This window comes from Miniopterus schreibersii (genome assembly GCF_964146895.1).
Source record: "Miniopterus schreibersii genome assembly, chromosome: 1".
NCBI classification, from domain to species: Eukaryota; Metazoa; Chordata; class Mammalia; order Chiroptera; family Miniopteridae; genus Miniopterus; species Miniopterus schreibersii.
Genome location: NC_138101.1, coordinates 62,352,708 through 62,377,878, shown reverse-complemented (window position 1 = coordinate 62,377,878; position 25,171 = coordinate 62,352,708). Strand labels below are relative to the sequence as shown.

General features: G+C 35.9%; 1 protein-coding gene across 1 annotated transcript in view; it reads right to left on the bottom strand.

Moving 5' to 3' along the window:
• BANK1 (B cell scaffold protein with ankyrin repeats 1) overlaps positions 1 to 25,171 on the bottom strand; it is a 306,359-nt gene that overhangs the window by 193,802 nt on the left and 87,386 nt on the right. The window contains exons 4-6 of the mRNA XM_081154901.1: positions 23,680 to 23,834; positions 17,235 to 17,373; positions 8,661 to 8,800 (exon numbers count right to left, since the gene is read on the bottom strand). Coding sequence (XP_081011027.1) covers positions 8,661 to 8,800; positions 17,235 to 17,373; positions 23,680 to 23,834 — 434 coding nt within the window. The remainder of the gene's footprint in view (positions 1 to 8,660; positions 8,801 to 17,234; positions 17,374 to 23,679; positions 23,835 to 25,171) is intronic.

The following is a 25,171-nucleotide window of genomic DNA, read 5'->3' as shown; positions in this document are numbered from 1 at the left end:
CACAAGTTTAACAATAAGGAGGATTTTTCTCCCCAAACTTGTTTTTGCATCAACTGAACAAATAAATTGTTTTGTCTTTCAAAATTCTTAAATTAAATAACATGTCTTTTAAATTACTTGAAGATAGGTTTTGTTTTTGTAGTTGAGAGACCAAAATGCCAGTGGCTTAAACAAGATAGGTATCTATGTTACTTCAACATAAAAGCCTGGAACCTGGCAATCCAGGGCTGACGTGGTGGCTCCCTCCCTGCTTAGGAGACGGAGGTTTGCTTTTGTTTTGTTACTGTGTGTCATCATCATGGTCCTTGCCGTTTTACCCATCAATCCCTTGTTGGCACTACAGCCAAAGTAAAAAGTCAGTGAGTGGGAGAGCATGACCCCACCCTTCTTTTAAGGACACGATCAGGAATGTGCACATATCACTTCCACTGACATGCCTTTGGCCGCCAGTCACACAGCTGCATCTAGCGGCAAGAGAATCAGGCAGCGCAGTGCTTATCTGGGCAGCAATATGCCCAGGCAGAAGTTATATTATCATGTAAGAAAGAAAAAGAAATACTGGGGGACAACTAGCAGTCTCTGCCATCTTAATAAATTATGCAAAATGTATAAACATTTTATGTGAAGGCAGTCATATGCAAGTTTTTTTAAAAAACTCATTTAGATCACTTACTAAAGCTGGATTGTGCTGATTTTTTCAACTTTGACCCCCTGTACATAATGTCAAAAAGTCTCAGAACTTTAATTTGATTAATTTTGAACAGATTCACTAATGCTGTTTAGGGATATTTAATGACAATATTGATTAAACAAGCAAAAAACCAAAGTTTTCCATAGTAGGCGTTAGAGTAGTCATAACAACCATATCTTACCTCTCTCCTTACCTCCCTTTAGCAATCATTTTGTAACAACCTACTGTTAAATATGTAATAAGACAAGTTTTAAAACAAATACAGGACTAACATATTCAAAAAAAGGCTTCTCTAACCCATCCCATGACTTCCAAAAAAAAAATTCTGGAATTCTTCTTTTGGGTTGTTTTAATTTCTAGTTTCTAAGTTAGATAACGCAGACTTGGTCTCGCTGTTTTCTCTTTTTGATTTTTTCCCCTTTGTCGTCCTTCCTTTGCCTTGCTCTTTCTACAGCAGCCAGAAGCAGCACTGCTTCAGCAACAGTCCAATACCCTTCTCAAAAAGGGCTGCGCCTGTGCTATCATGAAGCCAGTGGCTGTTGGAACAAAGGGCTCTGATGGGTGGGCCACTTGAGGTTGGGTGGGAAACAACGCATAAAATCCTTTCCCTTTGTCATTATTTCATCCAACAAAATTGAGTAGCTATGTGTCTGTCAGTGTACCTGGTTTTGGAGATGAAACAGGGTACCAAATAGATAGTGTCTCTGCCCTTGTTGACCTTAGAGTCTAATGAGAGGCAGGTATTGTTTTGAGAAATATTGCACACATTAGCATCAAATTAGAAAGTGGTCCATGTTACAAAGCGATACACAGGAGATGTGTGAGGTCAAGAAGGCTTCGCTAATGAAGAAATGTTAAAATTAAATTAAGAGGATGAATTAGAATTAATTAGGTAAAGATAGTGAGAGAGAAGGAGGGACTGGAAAAATGTTTTAGTTAGAAAGAGGAGCATATTAAAGGTCCTGTGATAGGGGATTAGGTACTAAAAGTCTAGGAACTCAAATCAGGCCAGTGTGTCTGGAATGGAAGAGGGAGAGGAGTGAGAATAAGCTGAAGAGAGAGGGGACAGTCTCTACAGGGCCATATTGTTCATGATAAATATATATTTTAATCCATACAATAACTGGAATCTATTGAAGTGTTTGAGTAGGAGAATAACATGCTGAGATTTTTCTTTTTCAAAGAACCTCTTAGACTATGGACTTAAGTAGGTCCTGTGCAAGAAACCCATGGTGGGGACCAGGCGGGAGGATGCCACAGTTGTTTAGGCAAGAGAAAAACTGGTAGAAAAAGGTGTTAGACCTGGAGAGAGGTGGAGAGAAGTGAGCAGTATTTAGTAAGAAAAATTGAATTTGTAAGGTCAGGGAATAGAAGGTATTAAGGAGACTCTTACTTTTCTGTGTGTTTTTTTTTTAAATTTAATTTTTTTATTGTGGTAGTGGCTGCAGATGTCCCCCATTTCCTCTCTCCTTGCCCACCTCCATCCAGCTCCCGCACCCCGCCCCCCCTTGGAACTAGATTGATGACAATGCATATCCTGAGTTGGAAAGACTGGAGCTTAAAGAAAAAACACATTTGGAGTATATTACAAGTTAATGAGATAATCTGAAGAGGAAATATCTATCAAACAAAGAAGAAAGTCTAAGAATCAAAATTTGGTAAATGTGAAACTTTATTTTCTACAAAGAAGAGATTGCAAAAGATATTAAGAAGGAAATAATGCTAAGGACATAGGAGGAGACCGAGGAAGATATGGCTTCATGGGAGCTAAGAAAAATAAATAAATTTTAAGAAACTGAGTTAGCTAATGGTGTTAATTGATGTTGAAAAGTCAAGTTAAACTGAACAAAAAAAATGTCCATTGAATTTGTTGGGAGAGGCCTGAGCATATTTGATATATATTTGTGTGTTGCTACTTAAAGTAATAAGGTAGATGAGACTAAATGTCTGCCCTCCGGGACTGGGATTCTTCAAAGTTGAATTTTCCTTGTCAAAGATTTCTTTTACTCCATTTCCTGTGTCCTGATGCACTTTACTGTAGGAGCATAACTCACCAATGCTAAACACAATTTAGAATTCCCAAATTATATGTCCACTTTATTTCTTTATCTTATTATTGAAGTATAACTGTTCTTAATAAATAGGCACACAAGAATGCATGACTTTTAAAAAACTACAAACAAATATATTTTTGCCACAATAATTTTTTCAGTCTTCTAATTTCCAAATGGTTATTAATGATTTGGGGCTTGCTCTTATCAGAGGCAAATTTTCTAATTTTCTGTAATTATCTTGTTATGAATAATAGCTGTGAAGGAACATTGTTAACTGTGTTAGACTTGTGCTTTGTTTTCTGGGTTATTTTAAAATGCTCTTTATGGTTGAAGGTCTCAACCCTCTAAACAACTACATAGTAAAAGCAGAAGTCTGCATTCCAATAGGGTCAGTGACAGGCAGCTTTCACACCAGCTCCTTGGCGTCCTCTGTAAAAAACAGCCCCCGTAAGGGGAGGGGAGAGGCTTTAGTTTGGGAAAAAGAAAAAAGTGGGGTGAGTATTTATTTCCACTGAGTATGTAGAGACTATAAATTAGCAAGTCACTAATGAAATATATTCTAAACAGCAGTTGAACATAGCTAAAACACATGGGGACGAAAGTCATGAAGATGGACTGAGATGGCTTATAAGATAAAGAGCTGTGGAGAACAGTGGGGTTGTGTTAATGGCTAAGTACCTGAGCTCAGAAATATTTAGTTTTCCCTATAACAACTGCTATATCTGCTGTTAAAATTAACCAGCTTATTTGTTTTTCTCTAAATAAATGGATGAGCACTGAATAGTGTATTCCTATTTGATTCAATGATTTATAACTGAGTATAAACGTTAGGTCTGATCTACCCTAATCAGGTATCATTAACTATCGTTCGACCATGACCACAGGTGGAGACATAGCACAAAGAAATATCACTTACATTGTCAGTACAATACAAACTTCAATAGATACACCTTATTCTTACTCATTCATTCTTATATGGGGCACAAACAATATGAAAAATGAATCCAGAAATTAATCTCCAAATTGCATTTTATTTGACTGTTCTTTCTCTGTTCATTTCAAATCTTTCATCAGAATTATGAAACAAGTAATAAAACTGATGGAAGCTACATGACTCTAATTGTTTCCTTCTTCTCTGGAGGGAGAATTGGGAAGGAGTGCAAATAAAACTGAAATAAAGGCTTCGTGGAGAGCCCACACAGATGCAGGGTGATCCTCTTTAATGGAGAGCTGTCATAATTTCCAATGTAGTTAAGTATTTTTTCTTGGCATAAAATTATGGAATATTTGAGTTGGAAGTGACCTTGGAGATCATATACTCTAGCTTCTTCATTGTACACAGAGGGAAATTCCTTTAGCACTAACCACAATGAGTTCTCATGATGTAAGTGATTGCTGATTTGGTAAAAGAATCTAACTCCTGCTCCTGGACCATAGGAGAACCAGTTCTCCTATGCCATGCTGCCACTTGCCAGGAAAGGAAAAGGAAAGATAATATGCAGCCTTTTGAATGAGAGGTCAGATCTTGGGCATTTTTGAACAGCAAATATTTCCTCACTATTCCAATGAAAGGCAAGACTGGGATCTGGAATCCTATGGCTGTTAAAAGTCAGCAATGATGTGTATTAACATACAGTTCATTACTGAGGTAGGATATGATCAAAGGTTTATAGCACAAATTCCTCATTTTTCTAAAATCATGCACCTATCTGAGAAAACCTCATTTTCATAAGCATCAGATTTATTTATTCACTTTTATAAATAAATAAGTGTATTTTAAGAGGGTAGTTTCATTTCTCTTTATGTCTCATATACTTATAGTTTTTTTCAGTTGTTTTTCAACTAGCATTAGAAAAAAAGCAATCACTTGTGTTTTCCCATTTTTTAAGCCGTAACTATCAGTTGTGTCCCTTGCATCGGGAACTATATGTGTGTGTGAAATAAACTGGGTATGCATAGATGAAGAAACTGGGGGTGGAGGGAGGAAGAGCATATTATGTTCTAAAAGAGTCAACAATCCTGATGGCTAGAACACAGGAATTATAGACAGAATTAAGAAGACATGGAGAGGGTATGCTGTGGTAGGAGATGAGTTGGAAAAGATTTGGGACCCTGAAGCCTTGTGCTCCAATTAAAGGAGTTTGGACCTTATGCAGGGAGCCACTGGAAGTTTGTACCAGGGAGTGTCTTAGATGAAAAGAGGAAGAAAGTTGTCTTCCAACCTTTTGAAGAAGACAAGGCCCTAAAAATACTTAATGAAAGGCCTGGGAATTCCCAATATCTCCCAGTGGGAAGAATCTCCTAAAGATTCTTTATGGAAGACAACTGCTAACACCTGAGCTTTAACTTAGTGCAGAAACTAACCTGTAAGGGAGGTAGTCACATCTGGGAAATTCCTGATGATAAGAGAGTCCCTGAGCCTGTACCTTCTCTCACCCCACTTCACCTGGCTTCATACTGTATGAAACATGTGCAGGTAGCAAACCAAAGAGTGAATAATTATACAATTGAATAAAAACTAGAAATGAAGTGTACCTAATATAAAGATGAAAATAAGATTTAAGTAAGTATAAACTAAGAAGAATTATTTGGTACCATTCCAGAAACTCTTAATGAGTAATGCTTTGATCCATAATTCTATGCTGTTTTAGCACTTTGACCTAATTTGGTTTTTATACTGTGCCTAATTATTCCTATACAAAGCTTTATTGTTGACCCTAGACACTTTTGTAAATAGTGTGAAAGTCTCAAAGGTTTTAATTATCTCAGTTAAATAAGAGTTACCAGTATTTCTAACACTAGTACTTGAATTCTAATTTTCTTCCCAAATTGGGCTTTGGATTTTTCTTCATTGAATCTCTCTTGAATTCATCGTTATAGGTGATGATCTGTAAATTGTATCTTTATGAGACTATGTGCTGGGATTTAGTATCTATTCAAAAAAGATGAAATGATTTTAGGAAGTAGTTAGATAATTAAGCTGGTTTTGGTAACGTATTCTAAAACCTAATGGACATCATTAAAAATAAACTAAGAAAATCAAATTTCTCATTATCATTTTTCTCAAATTCACAGAATGATCATTTTGCTATATGCTCAAGAGGTTTTAAATGATAATGTAAAATCTCTTATTACAAATTCTAGGATTACTGAAAAATAAAACCCATAGATTTCTCATTATTATTCCTTTCCTCAAATTCAGAAAATGATCATGTTATTATGTGCCCAATAGCTTTTAAATGATGATAGGAAGTACTTTATTACTAATTTTTAGGATTACTTAAATCACATCTACCATTAAAATTTGTAGGAAAACTCAGGCTACCTCTTACAATATACCATTTCAGCTAAGTAGGTTGGATATTGAAAACATTGAAATCTGCTGGTATATGTTCTTGCAAACACGCAAGTAACTATAGTGAATAAAATCACAATTATATTGTTCTTTGAATAGAGATGTCCAGTGGACTATTTGCAAAATACCTAAATTTCTCAACTAAAAGATACAGTATCAAGCACATGAACAAAACAATTCCTGTAATGTTCTATAAAGGAAAGAAAAGGCAAAGGTTTTTACACAATTTTAAAAATATAATCTATAAGGAAGCTAAGTTAAATGTCAAAAAAATAATCTATGTAGGAGAAAAATCCACATGCTTATAAAGAGAAGCAGTGTGGGTTGGGACACCTCCTTCGAGGCCAAACATCCCTAAAATACATGAAGAGAATGCCGCTGTGCTCCTTTCTTTTTCATCAAGGGGGGAGTCTGCCATTCACCATCTTAATGAATCCATAACAGGTGTAACATACATGATCCAGATGCCAGTGGATTAGGCAAACCCCTGTCATACCTGGTCTAAGATCTGGTGGAGTCTGACTGAACTGCAGTGTCTTCTTTCTTTTAGGCATTGGATGGTATGGCTGGGTCTGTCTCAGGACTCCTTTGATCTAATCCCACAACATGTCTAGGTCCTCTGATGACAGTGGCTAAATCTCTAAACCTATCTTAAGTTGTATATATTAAACCTAATCTCTTCATGTCTCTTTTTACACTGTGGTTTGCTGTCAACCAGCTAGAATAATTCTACCTCTCAGTATTCTCACCTCCAGTTTAAAGTGGCTTTTTCCTGACATTGACAGCCTGAGCCAAGCTGAGACTGCCCACCATTTTTCCTTTCACTAGACCACTGGGGCTTGGTGGGGAGGAGAAGCATTAAGACTCAGTCATAACCCTCACTCACCTCTCCTTGTTGACACCAAGGGTGAAAATGAAACAGAGCATTTTCTAGTTATCTAAAAGTTTTTATTCACCCAAAACTCTAGAAGAAATCATAACTTGTACATTACAGCATTCTGAAAAACTGTCAAAGGGTTATAAATTACATTTAATTTTGACTATATACAAAGGTTTTTTCGTCCCTAAAGGCAAACCAACACAAAAATGTGTTTTGGGGACTACTTTACTTCTATGCTGACTGTATATTAATAATACAATATATCACTTTTATTAATCTTTTTGTAATGAACAGAATTTTTAAAGCAGAAGATAAGGTAGGCTTGTCACAAGAAAATGAAACATTCTATATTTCAGGCTATTACTTTTGTTCTTGCTTTACAATTACAAAATAGACATTTTGTCAAATGTCCAGAGACTCCCTGGTTTGACAAATGATATTTTACTGCCTGTCCTTCTCTAAGACACTTTTACCATTTCCATTGTTCTAAAATATGTCATTCATAAGGGAGAACTCTAATAAAAAAATGTGTCACACAAAATAAATAACAAAACCTCCAATTCTAAACTAGCTTAAACATATAAAGCTTCATGACAACCTGTCAATTTCACTATCATTGATGGTTTTGTTACAAGTTCTTGTAGTGTTTTGTGGTGAATTGAAGATTAGATTGCTTATTTGACTGGCTCTCTCTTTGTCTCTTTTCCCTTCTCCCCTTTCCTTCTCCCTCCAATATGCACACAAAAAAGGCAATTAAGCACCATTATAATTCTAATTATCTCATAGCTATAAAAAGAAATGACATGTATTTCACTCTGCAAATTTGATGGTATAAGCACATACAGGATAAAAGTTCCACATCAAGCAAGCTTTTTCTCTGTTGAAAGTGGGTCAGGTAACAAAAAGATAAATACAACGCAGAAATTAAACTAATGGCATAAGATTAATCAAAATGCAATCATTGCATACTAAATCCACGAGGGCAGGGGATTCACAGCACATACATTCACTGGAAAATATCTGAAAAATGGCTCTCTGAGAAGACCATAAGCTCCTCACCAAGTCATCATTGCTGAATAATGGAAGCAACCTAGGACTTAAAAATGTCTCTTCCCAGAAAAACTTACCCTCTGGATTCTCTAATAAAATGTTAATTTAAAGCAAGATTTTTCACTATCAGATAACAGTGATAAATGAGAATAAGAAAAACATATACTGAGCTTGGAAATTTCCACACGAAAATAACAATTTCTATCTACATTAACCCCACACGCTCCCTTTCTGGTGGTATTCTTGGTTTGTCTGACTTCTTAACCTCTAAGTGTCTGACGGCCTGACTTTTGTTTTGTATTGTCCGGATTTAGATGAAGAGGAAATTAATTTCTTAAGACTTCTCTTTAATCCTCTGCCTTTCTTTATCTGCTCTGTAACAGCTTTACAATGAGCCTACCGCAACAGCTGCTTTGCAGTGGGTAACCTGTCTCTTGGTGACATTATCTGGACTGCTTGACTTAAGCAAACTAATTCATCTCTGCACCACAGAGGCAGGTTTTTCCCCTTCCTATTGATCAGTAATTCATTCTTATTCAACCAACATGCAGTCTTGCTACCAAAGTGTGCATTCTTTTATCCACATTAGCTTTTTAAGGCATTATCAACTTCATGGAAAGATCAACTTACCTGGCACACACCATCTCCTGGACCTGCCGCTCCCAATAGGCTCCCCTCAGCCTTTTCTGTTGTATAGTATTTAATCTCTGTTGTGGCCTTAATGATTCCATCACAGTAAACATTGACATTGACAGAGCCAGCAGGAAAATCTTATAAAACACAAAAAACAGAGGTAGGAGCTGAGTATATAATGCACATCTCACAATATTATATCTCTTGGAGAATATGAGGGAAGACTTTAAGATTTTATAACAATTTTACTAATTTCTAGCACATATGTTTTCTTTTTTGTACTTAGAAGTTAGAAATCACAAAACAGAATGTATAATTTTAGACTTGTTAAAAAAAAAACCTTAGAAGATAACAACGCATGGTAAAATTATAATAAAAGCAAAGCACTAAGTCCTTTCTCCCTAACTACTAACTTCCATTAAAAAAATCTATAATAATCTTTACATATAACTTTATAATTTAGAACAGTAAAGTTGCTCATAAAAAGTTAGGTGTTTGTTTCTACTCTTATGAAGAAAACTCCTATAAATTATAGGCAAGTTTCTCAAAATTGTGTTTGAAGAGAGAAAATGTAGAGTCAATCAAAATTATAGAACTTCAATTCATTACAATGAAAAACCTTTGGAAATTTGAGATTTAACGCCCTGCTATTTAAGTCTAGTTACACCATACATTTATCCAAAGCCTTTTGTGAACAAGCTGTTTAAAGTGACTGACATACTTCATTGTGAATTCTGCTCTAACATAAAAACATTTAAAGTTACCTAAGAATTTTGGGCTTCCCGTGAAAGAATAACAATAAACAGTCATTTCAATAGAAAAGCCATTGTGTTTTATTGTAACCAAAGCAAACAACATTTATCTTTTCATTCGTTTTCAGACACCCTTTAAAAACATTCACTCTTTGTTCTGGAGATATTTTTTAAATTATCCTGGAAAATTGTCACCTAACCAACTGGGGTTTTGAATAAGCCATTCAAAGACTAAAAAGCTAGTTTTAACCCTAACATCCTAATGAAGCTTTGAATATTTAAAATTTCTTAAGGTTTAAGCATTAATTTTACTTTATCAGCTGAAGAGGTTAAAGGACCTTATCATATTTATTGCTTCATGTAATCTAAAGCCAACAAAAGCAATCTTAAGTTTAACTAGATGAAGGGGCTGAAATTTCCTGTTACCATATTGCTTGACTAGACATTTAACCTCTATTATAAAGGAAATATAAGTAGAAAAGTTCTCTCTTTCCAAAATAAGTATCTATCCAGTAGAGAATGAAAGAGAAATCACAAGAAAAAAACTGAAGTTGTAAAGTACAACTCATCAGCCACACTATGCACATTTGGTAATGGGGGTTCTGGAGTTTTGGCAGTCAAATAAAGTTAATTTCAGTAAATTTCATAAGGATGATTTTGAATGAAGAAATTGATTTTGTTTATCAGAAAAGAGATTAAGAGTCTTACAATGGGGTGTTACCTTTCTGAAAGAAAGTTGGGTGATAAATCATAAGGGAGATGTGGTGAGATTTGCTTGGTTGTTCCTTGATATAGAATACTTAAAATATTCTAATTTCTTTAGAACAGAACATTAAAATGAGTTAATTTGTTTTTGATATCTGGAGCCATTAGTAGACTCAAAATTTTGCCATTAGATCTATTGATAATGATGCAGATTTTAAGGTAATCCTCCAAAGAGATGTCCTCTGAAGTACTGTCTTTGCTGTATACATTTTCATATCTTTTGAATGTCAGTGACTAAATAACACCTAATTACTGTTTCCAATCATATATCATGGAGGAGGAGTTATGGTTTCCTCTGGTTGGGGGGCCCTCCTTCATAGTGTATTACTGAATTGGCATTTCTGTGAACAATACCTGTTATGGCCTGAGCATTATTTTACATTAACTGTGATCACTATGGTGTCTATATTTTATAGTTCTTCAATGAAAATAAAATCAATTACTTTAAGGACTCAAACAGAAAAAAGTAAAAGTGAATTCTGCTATTTATTATCTAGACTACAGTAGGCAAGTCACATTCGACACTGGAGGCACGTGCAAATATAGGTCAAAATCACCAAACCAAGCAAGGGTATAAGAGTCAGCTATGAAGAAGTAAAATGGTTTATATGAAAGAAAAAAAGTAGAACTCACTGTCCCCATCAGACATAGATACACAACAAAGTACACTTATAGAGGAGCAATGGACTATAACAAAATTCTACTTAAATTTCAGGTCTCAAGTTCTAGGCTCTTCAAGAGTCTTTGTCAATCTTTCCTCTCTCTGTGTTTTAAGTGGTCTGTCCTTTCAGATTAAGAAAAAACTAATTTATGGAAAATATAATCCAAAGGTATATCTTAAGAATTAGAATTATATTCACTAATTCCATAAAAAAGGATATTTCATAAATCCATTTATTTAAGAGCTTTTCACTTTCTGTATTTCCATTGTCTGAGAAGCTGTGTTCCTTTTTGCACCAATTTTATCCCTTTAACACATGGTAAACCTTAAATGAATCTACCAAATGTTTCCAGGGGAACTGAAATCAACATGACTCTTTTGATTGGAACAGCATTATTAAATAAATATCAGTAGCTTCAAAACCTACATCATGCCTAAAAATTAATATCAGTTTTGTATATGTTAAAATCATCTTCCTGAAGGTGGCTTAGAAAAAATTCTTAATGTTATTTTTCTAAGGAGGCTTGGATTAATATTTAGCACATGCTAAAGTATTTTTCATTCTTTTTAATGAAATATTAAGTTATAGTTTATATTATTTAGAACAGTTTTTCAATTAATAAAGAGAGTTATATCTTTGTGGATTCATTTTATATTCCTTTCAACTTTTAATTGGTGGTCCCCCTGCTGAGTAAAATATTTTTTCTGGCTGAGCTGCTGGTACCAGAGGACTACCCTCTTCCTTCGGAGTAAAAAGTAGTTAACATTTCTAGTTTAAAGCCTTGACATGTATTTTTATATCTTCTGGTATAAACTGGGACTACAGTAAATTTAAATTCCCTTAGCACAAAACAGTCTCTGCCAGAGACAAACCTATGGACACCATTGGGAAGATGTGGCTTTTAAAAAATGAAGTAATTATAAGTGTATCAAATTATGTAGCTGAAAGAGAGAAGGCAAAATGAGAAAATATTTTCTCAAGTTAAAAAATCAGGTTAATATTTGGAAATGAGTCAGAAGGGAAAGAGAGAACATTTATGAAAAGAGTATCTTAGGATTCCTTCCCTATGTGGCATATTGTACTTTAATATAATTTTGTTATTCTCTAAATTTTTACTAAGTTAGAAAGAAACATATATTTAAAAAGAACATTAATATGGCACAGTGTAGGGTTGGATAGAGAGAAACCTGAGAGTTTTATCTGAGAAGTGTAAGAAGGAGACCTGAGTATTTGATATGCCTCAATGTTGAGAGACGATTGACACACACATGCGCGCAAGCATACATTTAAATGGTTAGGAGGAGGTATCCAAACCAAAGAAACAGAGTAGTTGGTCTGAGGGGTACCCTTTTCTAACAGTAAATGCTAGCTGCCTACCCCAAGGCCTATTATCTTCTTCCTTTTAGAAACAGATTTTGATTTTCTTTTGTTGTCATAGGATGCACTTCTATCCAACTAAAAAGACTACATTTTCTACTCTCCCTTTCAGCTAGATAGGACCTTGGGATTAAGTTCTGACTAATGAAGTATCAGCAGGTATGTCATACAGAAACTTTCTTACTTAATGAAACCTTCGTTTCCTGATCCCAGGGATGTGTTGAGAGACTTACTCACCAGAAAGAAAAAAGCCCTGATTTTTAGATTTGCCAATTTCTGTGGTGTAAATACTTACACTAAGGCTGATTTCAAGCTACCAAAGTTTTATGGACTGTATGGTATCCCCTGCCCCCAAATTCTTATGCTGAAGTCCTAACCCTTAGTGTACTATATTTGGAGATGAGGACTTTAAGGAGGTAATTAAGCTTAAATTAGGTTATAAAGGTGGGGGCCTTATCTAATAAGACTGGCATCCTTATAAGAAGAAGAGAAGACACCAGAAGTGCAGGTGCACAAAGAAAAGGCCACATCTGGACAGAGAGAAGGCAGCCAAGAAAAGAGATTTGCCTTAAGGCAACTTTTGGCCCCTTAGATTCCTAGCCTCCAGAGCTGTGATAAAATAGATTTCTGTTGGTCAAGCCATCCAGTCTGTGGCATTTTGTTAGGAAAGCCTGAAAAATTTAATACACAAGTAATATCACTGAATATGAATTAGGGAAAAGATACATAAAATTGACTTTTGTAATGCAGTATGAAATGGTTCCCCCACACCGCTTCATCATATTGCTCTGAACATAAGTGTGATGGCAAAAGTCTTAGAAGTCATCTTGTCCCATGATAATTATGGCCGCACCTCAGGACTGTGGAGTGGTGACTAAAGATAAGCCTGTATCCTGGACAATACTGTGAAGCTGCCAAACCAGCCCTCAGCACCAGCTGGATTTAGTACAGGAAACTGTGGTTACAGCACAAGAGAACATTTACAGGCAGCAAACCACATTTTAAGTCATGTGACTGATTAAATCTTGGGTCAAATGATCAGAAATCAAGTCAAGTGAGCATTTTTTCTAGATTGAAAAGAGACTGGACAAATAGAGGCCCCCTCTTGACATTGATGCATCAATATTCTTCAAAAGGATTCTGAGAGTGGGGAAGCATTCTTAGTATGCTTTCACTTTAGATTTTGATCCCTACATTTTAAGTTGGTATCCAAAAACGTACAGAAAATATGTTTTAAAGGTGATGTGGGATACTGATTGAGATCATTTCTTGCCTTAGAAATCACCAATGGGTAAGGGGATTATAGATGAGATAACAGAATTGGAAGCTCTCCTGAGCATAATTCCCCAAGGGTAAAGAAGAACAAACAATTTTGGTATCATTTGTAAAAAGAGATATAAACCTAGGACTAAGTGAAGAGAACGGCAATATGAGGTGTACAATATTTATAAAGAAAGATGGACTCCTCAGTTCACTTATCTGTAGGAAAGAAAAGGAAGTTTTTAAGTGGTTTAACCACACCCCATCCAGAGGCTGAGGGTGGGATATTCCAGAAAAACCATTTCTGTGTTTAAGGGAATTGCTAGAGGGAGAGATTGAAGCTTTGTTCCTCAGTTGGAGGTCTCTCCCTTGTCTCCAAACATCCTATAAGTAAGTACTTGAAAGGTAAGTAGAGAAGTTAGTTATTTTATCAGCAAGAAAATTGAGACACAGAATGATCAAGAGACTTGTCTAAAGTTAGTCAGTAAATGGCTCCACACAGAATTGTTAGTTATTTCTTTGGCTACATGCAGATTCTGGACCAATCATTAGCCTTTAAGATGCTGGGCATCTCTCTTACTCCATAAGTGGTGTAGAGAAAAAGAAGGCCTATTGTACAGTCAGTGCTTTCCAACTGAACTTCCTGAGATGATGAATATATTCTAATAAATCATTTGAAATATGGTTAGTTCAACTGAGGAAATGAATTTTAAATTTTGTTTAATTATTATAAATTAAAGTTTCAAAAACCAGATGTGGCCGGTGAAGCTACAAAGCGTACTTACCCTAGCTATGGTTTGTCACCCACAAATACATCATGACATCAATTTACTAGGTGTTGACTAGCTTTAAAAAAATGAAAAGAAATGCAATGCAATTCTTAGCTCTCTGATTATCGTGCCCATTGCATGTTCTTGCATATTTTCTATTTTTTCCATTATAGCTTCTTAACATATTAGCCAGAGTTATTCAAAATTTCCTGTCTGATAATTCCAACATCCGTGCCACAGCTAAATCTGGTCTGAAGTTTGCTTTCTTTTTTTAGACTAATGTTGTGTTTTGGCTTTTGGCATGACTTGTAATTTCTTTTTGAAAACCAGACATATTGTGTCAGGGATAAGGAATGAAGCCAGCAGGCATGCAGTGAGAATGTATAGCAATCTGGCTAGGACGTGGGCTCTATTTAATGCTTGCTGTAACTATATGTACCAGAAGCTTCAAATGCGTCCTTCCTCTTGACCTTTGCTTCCCTAAGTGCTCCTCCGCAGTAAAATGATGCATCTTACAAGAGTGTCAAGTGCAATCCATTGCCATTGCACCCAACCTGTTGTGGTGTGCTGGTGGTCAGGCTGGGGGAGGGGATGCATTCTAATCTCATATTAAGTCTCAGTCTCTTAATGGGCCCATGTCTCTTGGTTGTGACCTTTACAAATTTTTTTGCTGTGGCATAGCGTTCCTCTCCCCACCTCCAGGAAGACTAGGGAGGATACAGTGCGATGGATGCCCTTTCCCAGCTGGGATTTAACTCTGGTAAAGTGGTTTCTCCTAGAGAGCAGCCTTTGTCATGGGGAACATGCTAGGAGTATTTCACCATGGTTATTCTTCCTCTGACCTGGCAGAGCCTCCTGAAGATTTCAGATATTTCCCTCTGAGAACCTGGTGAGGTTCCTGGAGGTAAATCCCACAAAATTATAGGTGCCTCACAAGACTACAGTCCACACTCAGCCACCAGAATTTCATCAATATTAGCATTTAAGTGCTTCTACCAGTTTTCCAGCTCTAGGGACTTGTGCTCCAGATAAGCAGACCTTGGATGTCACACTTGATTTACCTTTCTCTCCAAATTTAGGGATGGTGGTTTGCCCCACCACCAGAGTTGTCAATGACCTCAAGAAAAGTCATTTATTTTCAGTTCGTTCAACTTTTTCATGTTTAAGAATGGGAGTGACAACACCCAAATTCTACATGACAGGCTAACACCATAAGTCTAACTATTGCTTTTAAAACCTCTGCTTTAATTATGGATTTATGCATATACACTGGGTCATGATATAAAATGTAGTTCTTACTAGGGCTCAAAAAATTTTACAAAACAGTGCCATAAGGCAGAGAAAACAAAACTCTGGGGCCATTTCTGCTGAGGCATGTCCTGTCCACATTCCCACACACACTCGAGGCATCAGTCTATAAATTACTACATAGCAGCTAAAATTTCATAAGAAAATATCTCGTTAATTTACAGAACACACAAGTTGAAAAAAAGACTTGGAGGGGTTTAATTAGCATAACTACTAAACAGCAGTTTGTTTGTTTATTGATTTTTTTGCTACAAACTTGCTGTTCAACCACATATTATGAACTAGTATATCTTAGAAAGTATAGACCATTAGCTTTCTGTTTTTCTGAAAAACATTTGAATTTTGACATGCTTTATTATTTGCACTGCTCTTAGCTACTAGCTAAACTAAACATAATTTTTTTTTTAATTCTCATAAAATCTTAATATGAGTAATTTTATTTGACATTTTGGTGTGTTATTTGGGAATTATTATCTAAGTACTTTTTAATTGGCAATATTGATTTTTTTTCTGTAGTGATTTCAGTCTAACTAGATTTAGTTTAAACTCCAAAACTAATTAGTTAAAAATTTCTTCATTAAATCATTTTAAACTGTGGCATAAGGAAATGATGGTCTTTGGGAGAGAAAGGAAAGAGACAGAGTTCTTTCTCATCTCACTTCTGCAGATCCTTGTCCCTGAGAGGAAGCAGTGTCTGAAAGGTTTAGCAATGCTTGGCATAGAGCCTTTCCTTTCTATGACCGAACTCTCATCTCAGCTGTGCAAGGAAATCCACAGAATGGACGTATTCTTTGCACAACCTAATAGAAAGGGTTTGCATGGACTCGCTTCATAACAGTGACATTAAAAGCTCAGGATGCATTTGACATATACTTTCATTTTAAATATTTTTACATTTCCAAATTCATAGTAAGACTGCATATCTTTTATTGTAAAATATTTTATGAAGTTCATATTTATAAAGTTTTGTAAGGTAATTTTATTTTCTGATTGTAAAACAATAAATTAAAAAGCAAGTAGTCCTATATTATTTTATCAAAACATTTAGATTTTTAATTTAGTACAATTATTGTGGAGTCTGATACTGTTTATCATGCTGCAAGCACAGTTGCATAATGAGATGGTTAGCTTCACAAATTAAATAAGGAAAAGAAGGGGTAATTGTATACGAAAATGTTACCATGATGATAAAATAGTGAAAAAGATTTATGCTTTCCAAAACAACCAAAATATACTCAGGAGCAGGGGGGGAAAAAAGACAGAGAGAGGGAAGGAGAGAGGGAAGGAGGGAGAGAAAGTAAAACACACAAAAAAATCAAAGTTCATTAATGCAAATCCAAATATCTGCGAATTCTTTTACAATAAAGCTCCTAATTTTAGTTCCATATTTAATAGCTGGTGTACATTCAAGTGCTCTCTGCTGACACATATAAAAAAAAAGTGATGTTACTGGATGCTGTTTCACAGCATGGAAGCTAATTTCTCATAATTTACACATTCGTACTTTTGCAAATTTGGATTAATAGTAACAACCTTGGGTATGTGAAAGCTAAACACAGGAAACACCTGCAGAACAATATTAGTTTCTATAAGGAAGTGAAACCATTTATCATAAATTTATTGAAAGAAATTCAGGGTGATATTTTATATTTATTAAAGCATGAAAGAATTTCTTACCTAAAGCTTTCATACACCAGACTGTTTTATTCCAGAGGGCTGGCCGTGTTCTAATGCATTTATTATCTGATGTAAATTCAACCTCCACAGTATCACCAATTACTTCATCTCTCAAAATAATAAATATTTCACCAGGATTCTGTAAGAAAAATATAACTCAATTAAGCATTTGAAAAAGTTCACATTAACCACTTAACCCATTATGTTCATTAATGATAGAGGTTGCACGTGATCATTAAATGTCTTCTATCATGTCGATATTTTCAACCATATTTAGAAATGAAATATGTAAATGTGATTCTCACTACATTTTGAGTTTATGGGCTTGGGGTCTATTGAATACTGTTTTTGCCAATGCCATATTTTGCAACTGAACAAATAGTGAGAATACAGCTGCTCCCTTTTCCTCTTGCCTCTTCCCTGTGTGAGGCTCAGCATCTCAGGGTAATAAACATCACTTCACAAACTTCAATTGGTAAATAAACCCTTTTTTCAAGTCCTTTTCCTCCACCTTTCTAGAACTTGATGTATTTATCTATAAATGAAAAGACTGGACATTTAAATATAATAAATTTTTTTAAATTTAAATATTAATTTTTTTTAAAAGATCAATAGTTTTAAATCTTACCAAATAGAGATTCTCTGGTTATGATGGGTATCTGTGAAGGTCACTGAGTTGACTAAAGGTTATAAATCTAAAACTTTAAAGATTTTTATTAAGGTGGGAAATGTACATAATGTAATAAGGGTTATTGAAAATATTTTGGAATTTTTTTTAAATTAGGGATAAGAAGATTGAAATTAGTACAGAAAAAGGAAAAAATAAATATTAAGTATTTATTTTACACTAAAAATTATTCCAAGCACATTTATATAAATATTTTTTAAATCTTAGCCAAAACGTACACACACATATACACACATGCAAATAAATGCGCACACCAAAACTAAAATGGAAGACTTGCATTTCCCCTTTCTGAACACAGTAACTAATACACAGAGTTACACCTGAAGATGAGTCAGAACTACTTAAGTCAAAATCTACATTCTTCTTTACATCATGTTGCTTAACCCTTCAAAACAACTAAAACAAAATACTATTTTTATGATTATCTCAGATATCTCCCTTCAAAGGCTTTCTTCAAAGTCAAACTAAATTTAAGTTCCTCACAAAATAAACAGGAGCCTCATTTATATGCTCTTATAAAATTGTGATTACCCAAAAATCATTAATTTCAAAGTTCTCTTATTTAAATGTTGTCTCCCTAAGCAAAAATCAACCACCAACAAAGCTTACATCTTTAATGCTCTGTACCTAAGTTCCTACAAATTCATTGATGTTATGAAATCATTTCAGCTGACACACATCCACTTTGAGAGTTTTCCACCAGGGTCTAGTGTTCGCAAATATTTGTCCACAGGGTATTTTGATCTAAATTTCTCCTTACCAATTAAATTGCATATCAAGGAAATATACCATATCAAGGGAACTATCACTATGCTCCCTCTCACTTTTGCTCCACACATTCAACATGTCATACCCACGACAGCAGAGCAGGGGTTAGGTTATGGCAATGGTTCCAAATTGGTATGCTAACTCTCACTCTCAGAATCAGGTGGGAAGATTCTAAAACTCCCACTGTCCAGTCCATAACCCAGACCATTTATACCTGAGACACTGGGTATAGAATTTCAGTATTATTATTATTTTTTAACCTCCCACTAATATTCCTTATATGCATCTAATTTTTAGAACCACTTGGTTAAAGGGAAAATACATCTACTGGTCATTGTAAAACCTTACCGCCCAAGGGGCAGCACTTCACATCACAGATATTTTTGGCATTGCTACTTTTACCATATATATATATTTTTTCAATTAGATCAGAAGACCAGACTTTAGGTTAAGGATGGTTACCAACAACTAGAGAGTGATTTGGCATCAGAAATAAGTGGGTGGTGCTGCTAGTTTCTGTATATTGTTTTACTCTGCAATCAGGGCCAAGGGATAAATGGTAGGAGGTAACCTCTGAGATTCTTGTGGCTTGCCCACGGGCCCATACAAGTCACACCCACTCATATAGTCTCAGGATATCTCTGGATTTGTAAATTACATAATCTGTGGTCTGTACTATAGGTTTGGAGACTTACATTATGGTTGCAGATACAGAGGTATATGAATAAACAGGTCAAAGAAAATTAAGGTCTTTATTAGGGAATATGCCATGTTCTAGGATTCAGATAGAAAGGCAGTTTAGTGAAATTAATACAGATCTAAATGCTGATAAAGCCAATTAAAGGGCCTTTGGCTGTTATACTATAACTTTAAGAATTAAATTTACTCAAGAAATCAAGTGACTGAACTAGTTTTAAAAATATGCTTCAGTCTTATCATCAGAACAGCAGTACTGGGAGTATAACATAAAAATAAAGGAATATCAGTTAATTATACTAAAGGGAGTAAGAGATTTGAAGGGGATAAAAGCTAAGACTGCAGCAAACGGATTCTACCAAGAGGAAGGGCAAGTAATAAATCAAAGGCTTGCCTACAGAGATAAAACCAGATGAAGAAAATAAGCTCACTCTTAACTGCTCTTTAGGATGGTGCTACCGAGGAAGAAATATAGAAGCCAGGACTGAGCCTGTGATGGGGGCTCAGAGAAATAACAGGGGAGGCAGAGGCGGTGAGAGAGTAAACTACAGTACCGAGCAGATCTTCAAGGCAATCTTTAGAGGCGCCCTCTTAAAGCTTCAGGTGTAACCCATAAAAAGAGTAACTGGAAGGCAGCTATGCTCACCACTGTACCACCGATGCACACACAAGAGGGGGTCCCCCCGCATCTGGTATGGACCAGTATCTCTTTGACAAGCACACCCTGGGAGACAGTGATGAGACCTGAGCCTCAGGCTACCTTCCCACAGCCCCAGGGTGACTTCCCTGGTCACCAAAGCACTACATGCATGCTGGGCTTACCTTCACCTCTTTTGTAAGTTGTACCAAATCATCTACTTATGTTCTTCCATTTGTATCATTCTTTCAAATAGAGAAATTTGATACCCACATCCCCATGCCCCCTCCCCCCCAAAAAAAGAGTGATGGGAATCACTGCTTATAGATTACACAGCTTCAGCAAGTGATTGGGGACAACTGGGTAGATTGATGAGAAGTCACTGAAGGGGAGCACTGAATTCTTGATGCCATTATTAGCTAATCTGAAGGCAATTAGTACTGTAGGGGGCATGAATGTATTTCCTATCTTCTGAGAAAGGATTTAACCTGGGTACTATTTTCATTTTTGGGCCAGAGAAGTCACTGCTGTGGGGACTGCCCTGTACATTATAAAATATTTAGCAGTATCCCTGGCTTCTACCCACTAGATGCCTGTAGCAACCCCCCAGTTATGACAACCAAAACTCTGCATACTTGGTCAAATGTCTTCTGGGGGAGGGGGGCACGATCACTCCCAGGTGAAAACATTGCTCTAAGGAAATTCGCCAGAAAATTAATGAAATTAAAACTTTAACACAGCACAGGGAAGATAAACTAGCAAATAATAAACCAGGTCCAGTTCTGGATTAGGTGCTGTTCCAATGGGAGAATGCTTCCCAGGTAGAATTTTCATCATGGATATAAAATTGGATAAGATTCATTTGAAAAATGGATGCTTTGGGCAGAATGAACTCATTGACTTCATACCTCTCATAATCAATTGCTTCACAAGACAAAATCAAGAGAAATATGCTAGAAAAATAAATGCCTTGGCCCATAAAAAGATTTTAAAATATTAAAATAGCTAAAGAACATATACATGGACACAGACAATGGTGTGATGAACGCTAAGGGAGAGGGAGGCAGGGGTGAGTGGAGGGGGACAAAGGTGGTGGAAATGGGGAAATTTGCAATAGTGTGAAATTCAAAATTTTAAATAAAAAAAGATTTAAAAAAATAGAAATATCAAAATAGGACAAGGAATGTTAATCCTAAAAAAAAAATAAAAAAAATAAACCAAAATTAAGTAACAAATTTAACTGGTTAAAATTCGTCTAGGTATTTCTCAAAAAGGTAGGGAATCGCTCACATAGATAGAGCACTAGAGGCATATCTTCACCAGTGCATGGAAAAAAAATTATTTCCTGCTGTTTTTAAAGTGGCACAAGATTTTCAAGGCCCAGGCAATAGAACAATCCATGGGAAGAAACAATGCTGGGGAAGATGACAAGGACCAATACTCCCAGGCTCCTGGGCTCAGCAGCAACACAGCTGCCTCAGTTAAATAATCCACTCAAGCTGAGCTCCAGAATAGAGGAGGGAACAGGGAGAGCACTACCCTAGGAGGCAGGTCCCCAGGCCCAGGCAGCTCCACAGCAAGAAGCAGCAGACTGACAGATTCAAACTAAGTTCCTGTTTATCAGAAAGATAAAGATTATGTCACTAGATAGAACCATAGTCAACTCAGCTTGGGCATGCTGAGTTGGAGAAATGAGTAGATTTTGAAGATGCTGGGTGTGAAAGAGGCACATCTCAAATAAGATCTGGTGGGTGGCAATCATTGCGTTGTAAATTTCTTGATTTTGGAAGGTGGCAAGAGGATCAAATATCACCCCCTGGGAGAGGAGCCTGAATTCTTAAGGGGCCTCTATTCACCCACTAATTGGAAGACTTCTCAGAAATGAGTAAGTTCAAAGGTTGTGCTTTCAGATAATAGGCACAGACTGAATGTCTTCCTGGCAAATCTGAAACATGATTTTCACTCATTTGGATACCAATGATCTCTCCTGTGGCTCTTGGCAATTGTCATGTGGATTCAGATTTTACTAAGATTGAGGTTGTGGGAACACAAGATTTTGACTGGGGTAACTATTTTTGGTCCAGGGATTAATTTATTTTGAATGTTTAGGGTGTGGGGCTGGTACTAAAATATTCTTTCATGACCTTTCAACTCTTAGTGTTGCTTATAAAGTGGACTATCCAAGAGAAATCTGAAAATGAAATAATTTAACTTCAGAGTGTCTGGAAGAATTATTTCCATGTCAATTAAAAACAGCCCATGATTCTGCCATGGAAAGAACCCTGATCCTAACCAGCCACCTCTGCCTGGAGGCAGTGAGGTTTCATTTTTGAATTTTAATTTCTTTGCAAATTTAACATTGGGAAGGTTTTATATTATTCAAGTTTTACTGTTACAGATATTTTTAAAAGCAGCTTTTTAGACTCATTGCATAATTCTTGGTGAGCTATTTTTAGTTCAAGAGGATTTTTTTTTTCTTTTTCAGCTTGGATTTTATCTACTTGAGAACAGTTCTCATTTCTCTTTTATTATAATCTCCTCTATTTATCACTGTCTCTTCCATTTCTGACTCAATAGAAGCCACCAGTTCTGATTGTTTAGTCTGAGTTTCCTCCCTAGAGTTCTTGTGTATTTTAAGTGTTACAATTTTTTCCTTGCCTGATTATCTGTGCCAGTTACCTTGAACCTGTACAGTTCAGGTTCCTGGGGTCTCTAAGGAAGCATCAGAGAAGTTTTTGTTCCTCTGGAAATGATAGCATAATAGTTTAAAAATTCGATTCTCCTGCTTAGGCATGGAGCCTGGGGGTGAGGGAATAAACTTTGCCCAACTGCACAGAATGTGCAGCTTCCCCCAGTACTGCTGGTCCCAGCAGAATCAGCAGAGTCTCTGCCAGCACACACCTCCCAGCAAGCAGACAATGCAGCCTCAGTCATCCACTGGCTTCTACCGGAAAGACCCTTGCATGCAACTCCCATGGCTTTCTTGTGTCTTCGGCCCCTTCCACTCAAAGATGGACACTGAGAACCAGAGTTATTTTATTGTCTAGAGAGATAGCCTGAGATTCGAGTCAAGCTCTACCAGGAGGCTCATTTCAGTTGTTCATTCCAAGGAAGACAAGAGAAAAAATGTGAGCAATATGTATTCATAGAGTCACCTTCAGAAATCCCCCTCCCCCTCTATTATACTTTTATTCCCAAAAGGTCCAGCTTTTCTAGATTCTATGATATTTCCCCTTGCTAATGTAGGCCTTTGATACATATTTTATAATTGAAATATTGCTCATCCTAAAAAATAAGTATTTTCAAATTCTCATAAAGAATATGTTTCCCTTTATGAAAATAAAATAATTGATCTGATTAATACAAACCGAAAGTTCTTTTTTAAGTAGCTTGATATATGTAGCTATAGTAAATCTGTTTGCAACGCATCAAGTAACAGCTGATAAAATTAAGCTTTCACTTATTCTCCAATAGTCAGTTATTCAACAAATATGTATCAAATGCCTACTAATTTTCAGACATGGTTTTGGGTTCTGAGGACACAGCCATGAACAGAGTAACAAAAACACCAGTCATTTGGAGCTTACATTTTATTGAAATGCAATATTCATTAAAACAATAGGGCCACTTAAATATTAAGGCACCTTTTTACTGACCTCACAGGGCACTTCAGTGGGAAGCACCAGCGCCAGTGGCCCACTGCTTCCTGAAACTTGGGCGAATTCTTCAGTTCGCTTTCTCTCACTCACTTCCCCAGAAGGTTCCACTCTTAAGTCTGTTGGAATAGTGACCTCAAGGTAGTCATTAGAACCTAGAAAAAAGTGCACGAATGTAGATTATAATATAACAAAGGCCATTTTATTTCCTCCACTGTTATAAAGACTAAGTGCTATGCCCTAGCTGGTTTTGCTCAGTGGTTAGAGCATTGGCCCATGGATTAAAGGGTCCTGGGTCTTCCAGCTGAGGCGATGTACATACCTCTATTGCAGGCTCGATCCCCAGCCCTGGTCAGGTGAGTGTGGGAGGCAACCAGTCAATGTGTCTCTCTCAGATCGATGTTTCTCTCTCTCTCTCCCACTCTCTCTGAAGAGCAATGGAAAAAAATATTCTTGGATGAAGATTAAAAAAAATTAAAGACTAAGTGCTGGGCAATCAATTTAATTAATATATGGAACAAACAAGCTGAGTTTAAGAACCAATGTTAATAATTAAAATAATGCTCCACAACTTATCTAGTGTTATAACTTTAGTGACTAAACTAAAGCAACTACATAATATGTCATCATTAGCTAAATATTTTCCCCCCGAAAATACAACCACAATTTAATATTTTCTCTTACTAGTAAAACAGCAAATCTGAAAAACATGTAACTATATTTTCAATAAGTAATTAAAAATTTTTATTTCATTTTAACTTGGATTTACTTTTTATATACACTTCTAGTTTTTAAAAACAAAACGTTTTACTAGGAGACACTCACTAAGTAAACTAGTAGAAACACTGGTTTACTGGTGGAATATTAGTGTTCATCAAAATGTGTTTTTTTAAAATTTTTTTTTAATATTTTATTATTATTTATTTATTTATTTTCAAAATGTTAATGTGTTCTGTGAAAAAAAAGTCTTCTATATTAAATAAATTGGGTTTCTTTATGGCAGTTTTTCTAAGAATACTGAAATATGCGAATGTGAATTCTGAATCTCAAAGAGGGAAAAGCAGTATTTTATTTTTAAAAATTTTAACATTTAGTAATTGAGCATTTGGTGTCAATCATTAAAACATTTTTGAAGAAAAATGTGTTGTGTTAAGAGAGATAATAATGTTGCTGTTACTCAGTGTTTCAAAGCCCAAAGCATTTCATTAGGTCCCAAAAGAAATGTGGCTGAAACCAAGGCTCTCACAACTAGACTACATCTACAAAGTCTTAGTCCAACCTCAAAAATAGTCCTCAAATTCCAAAAAAAAAGGAATTGGAAAAAAATGGAAAGAAGACCCTGACAGTTAGAAACTGGCCAGATACTGTGCAAAGGCTTTGGTGTTGTTAAGAGCAATGCCAACATCGGACAAGGCCACTCTGTCACCATGATGGACTAAGCTAGAGAAGAGACCACTTCCTAATCATGTCTGAATCCAGGCAAAAGCATGAA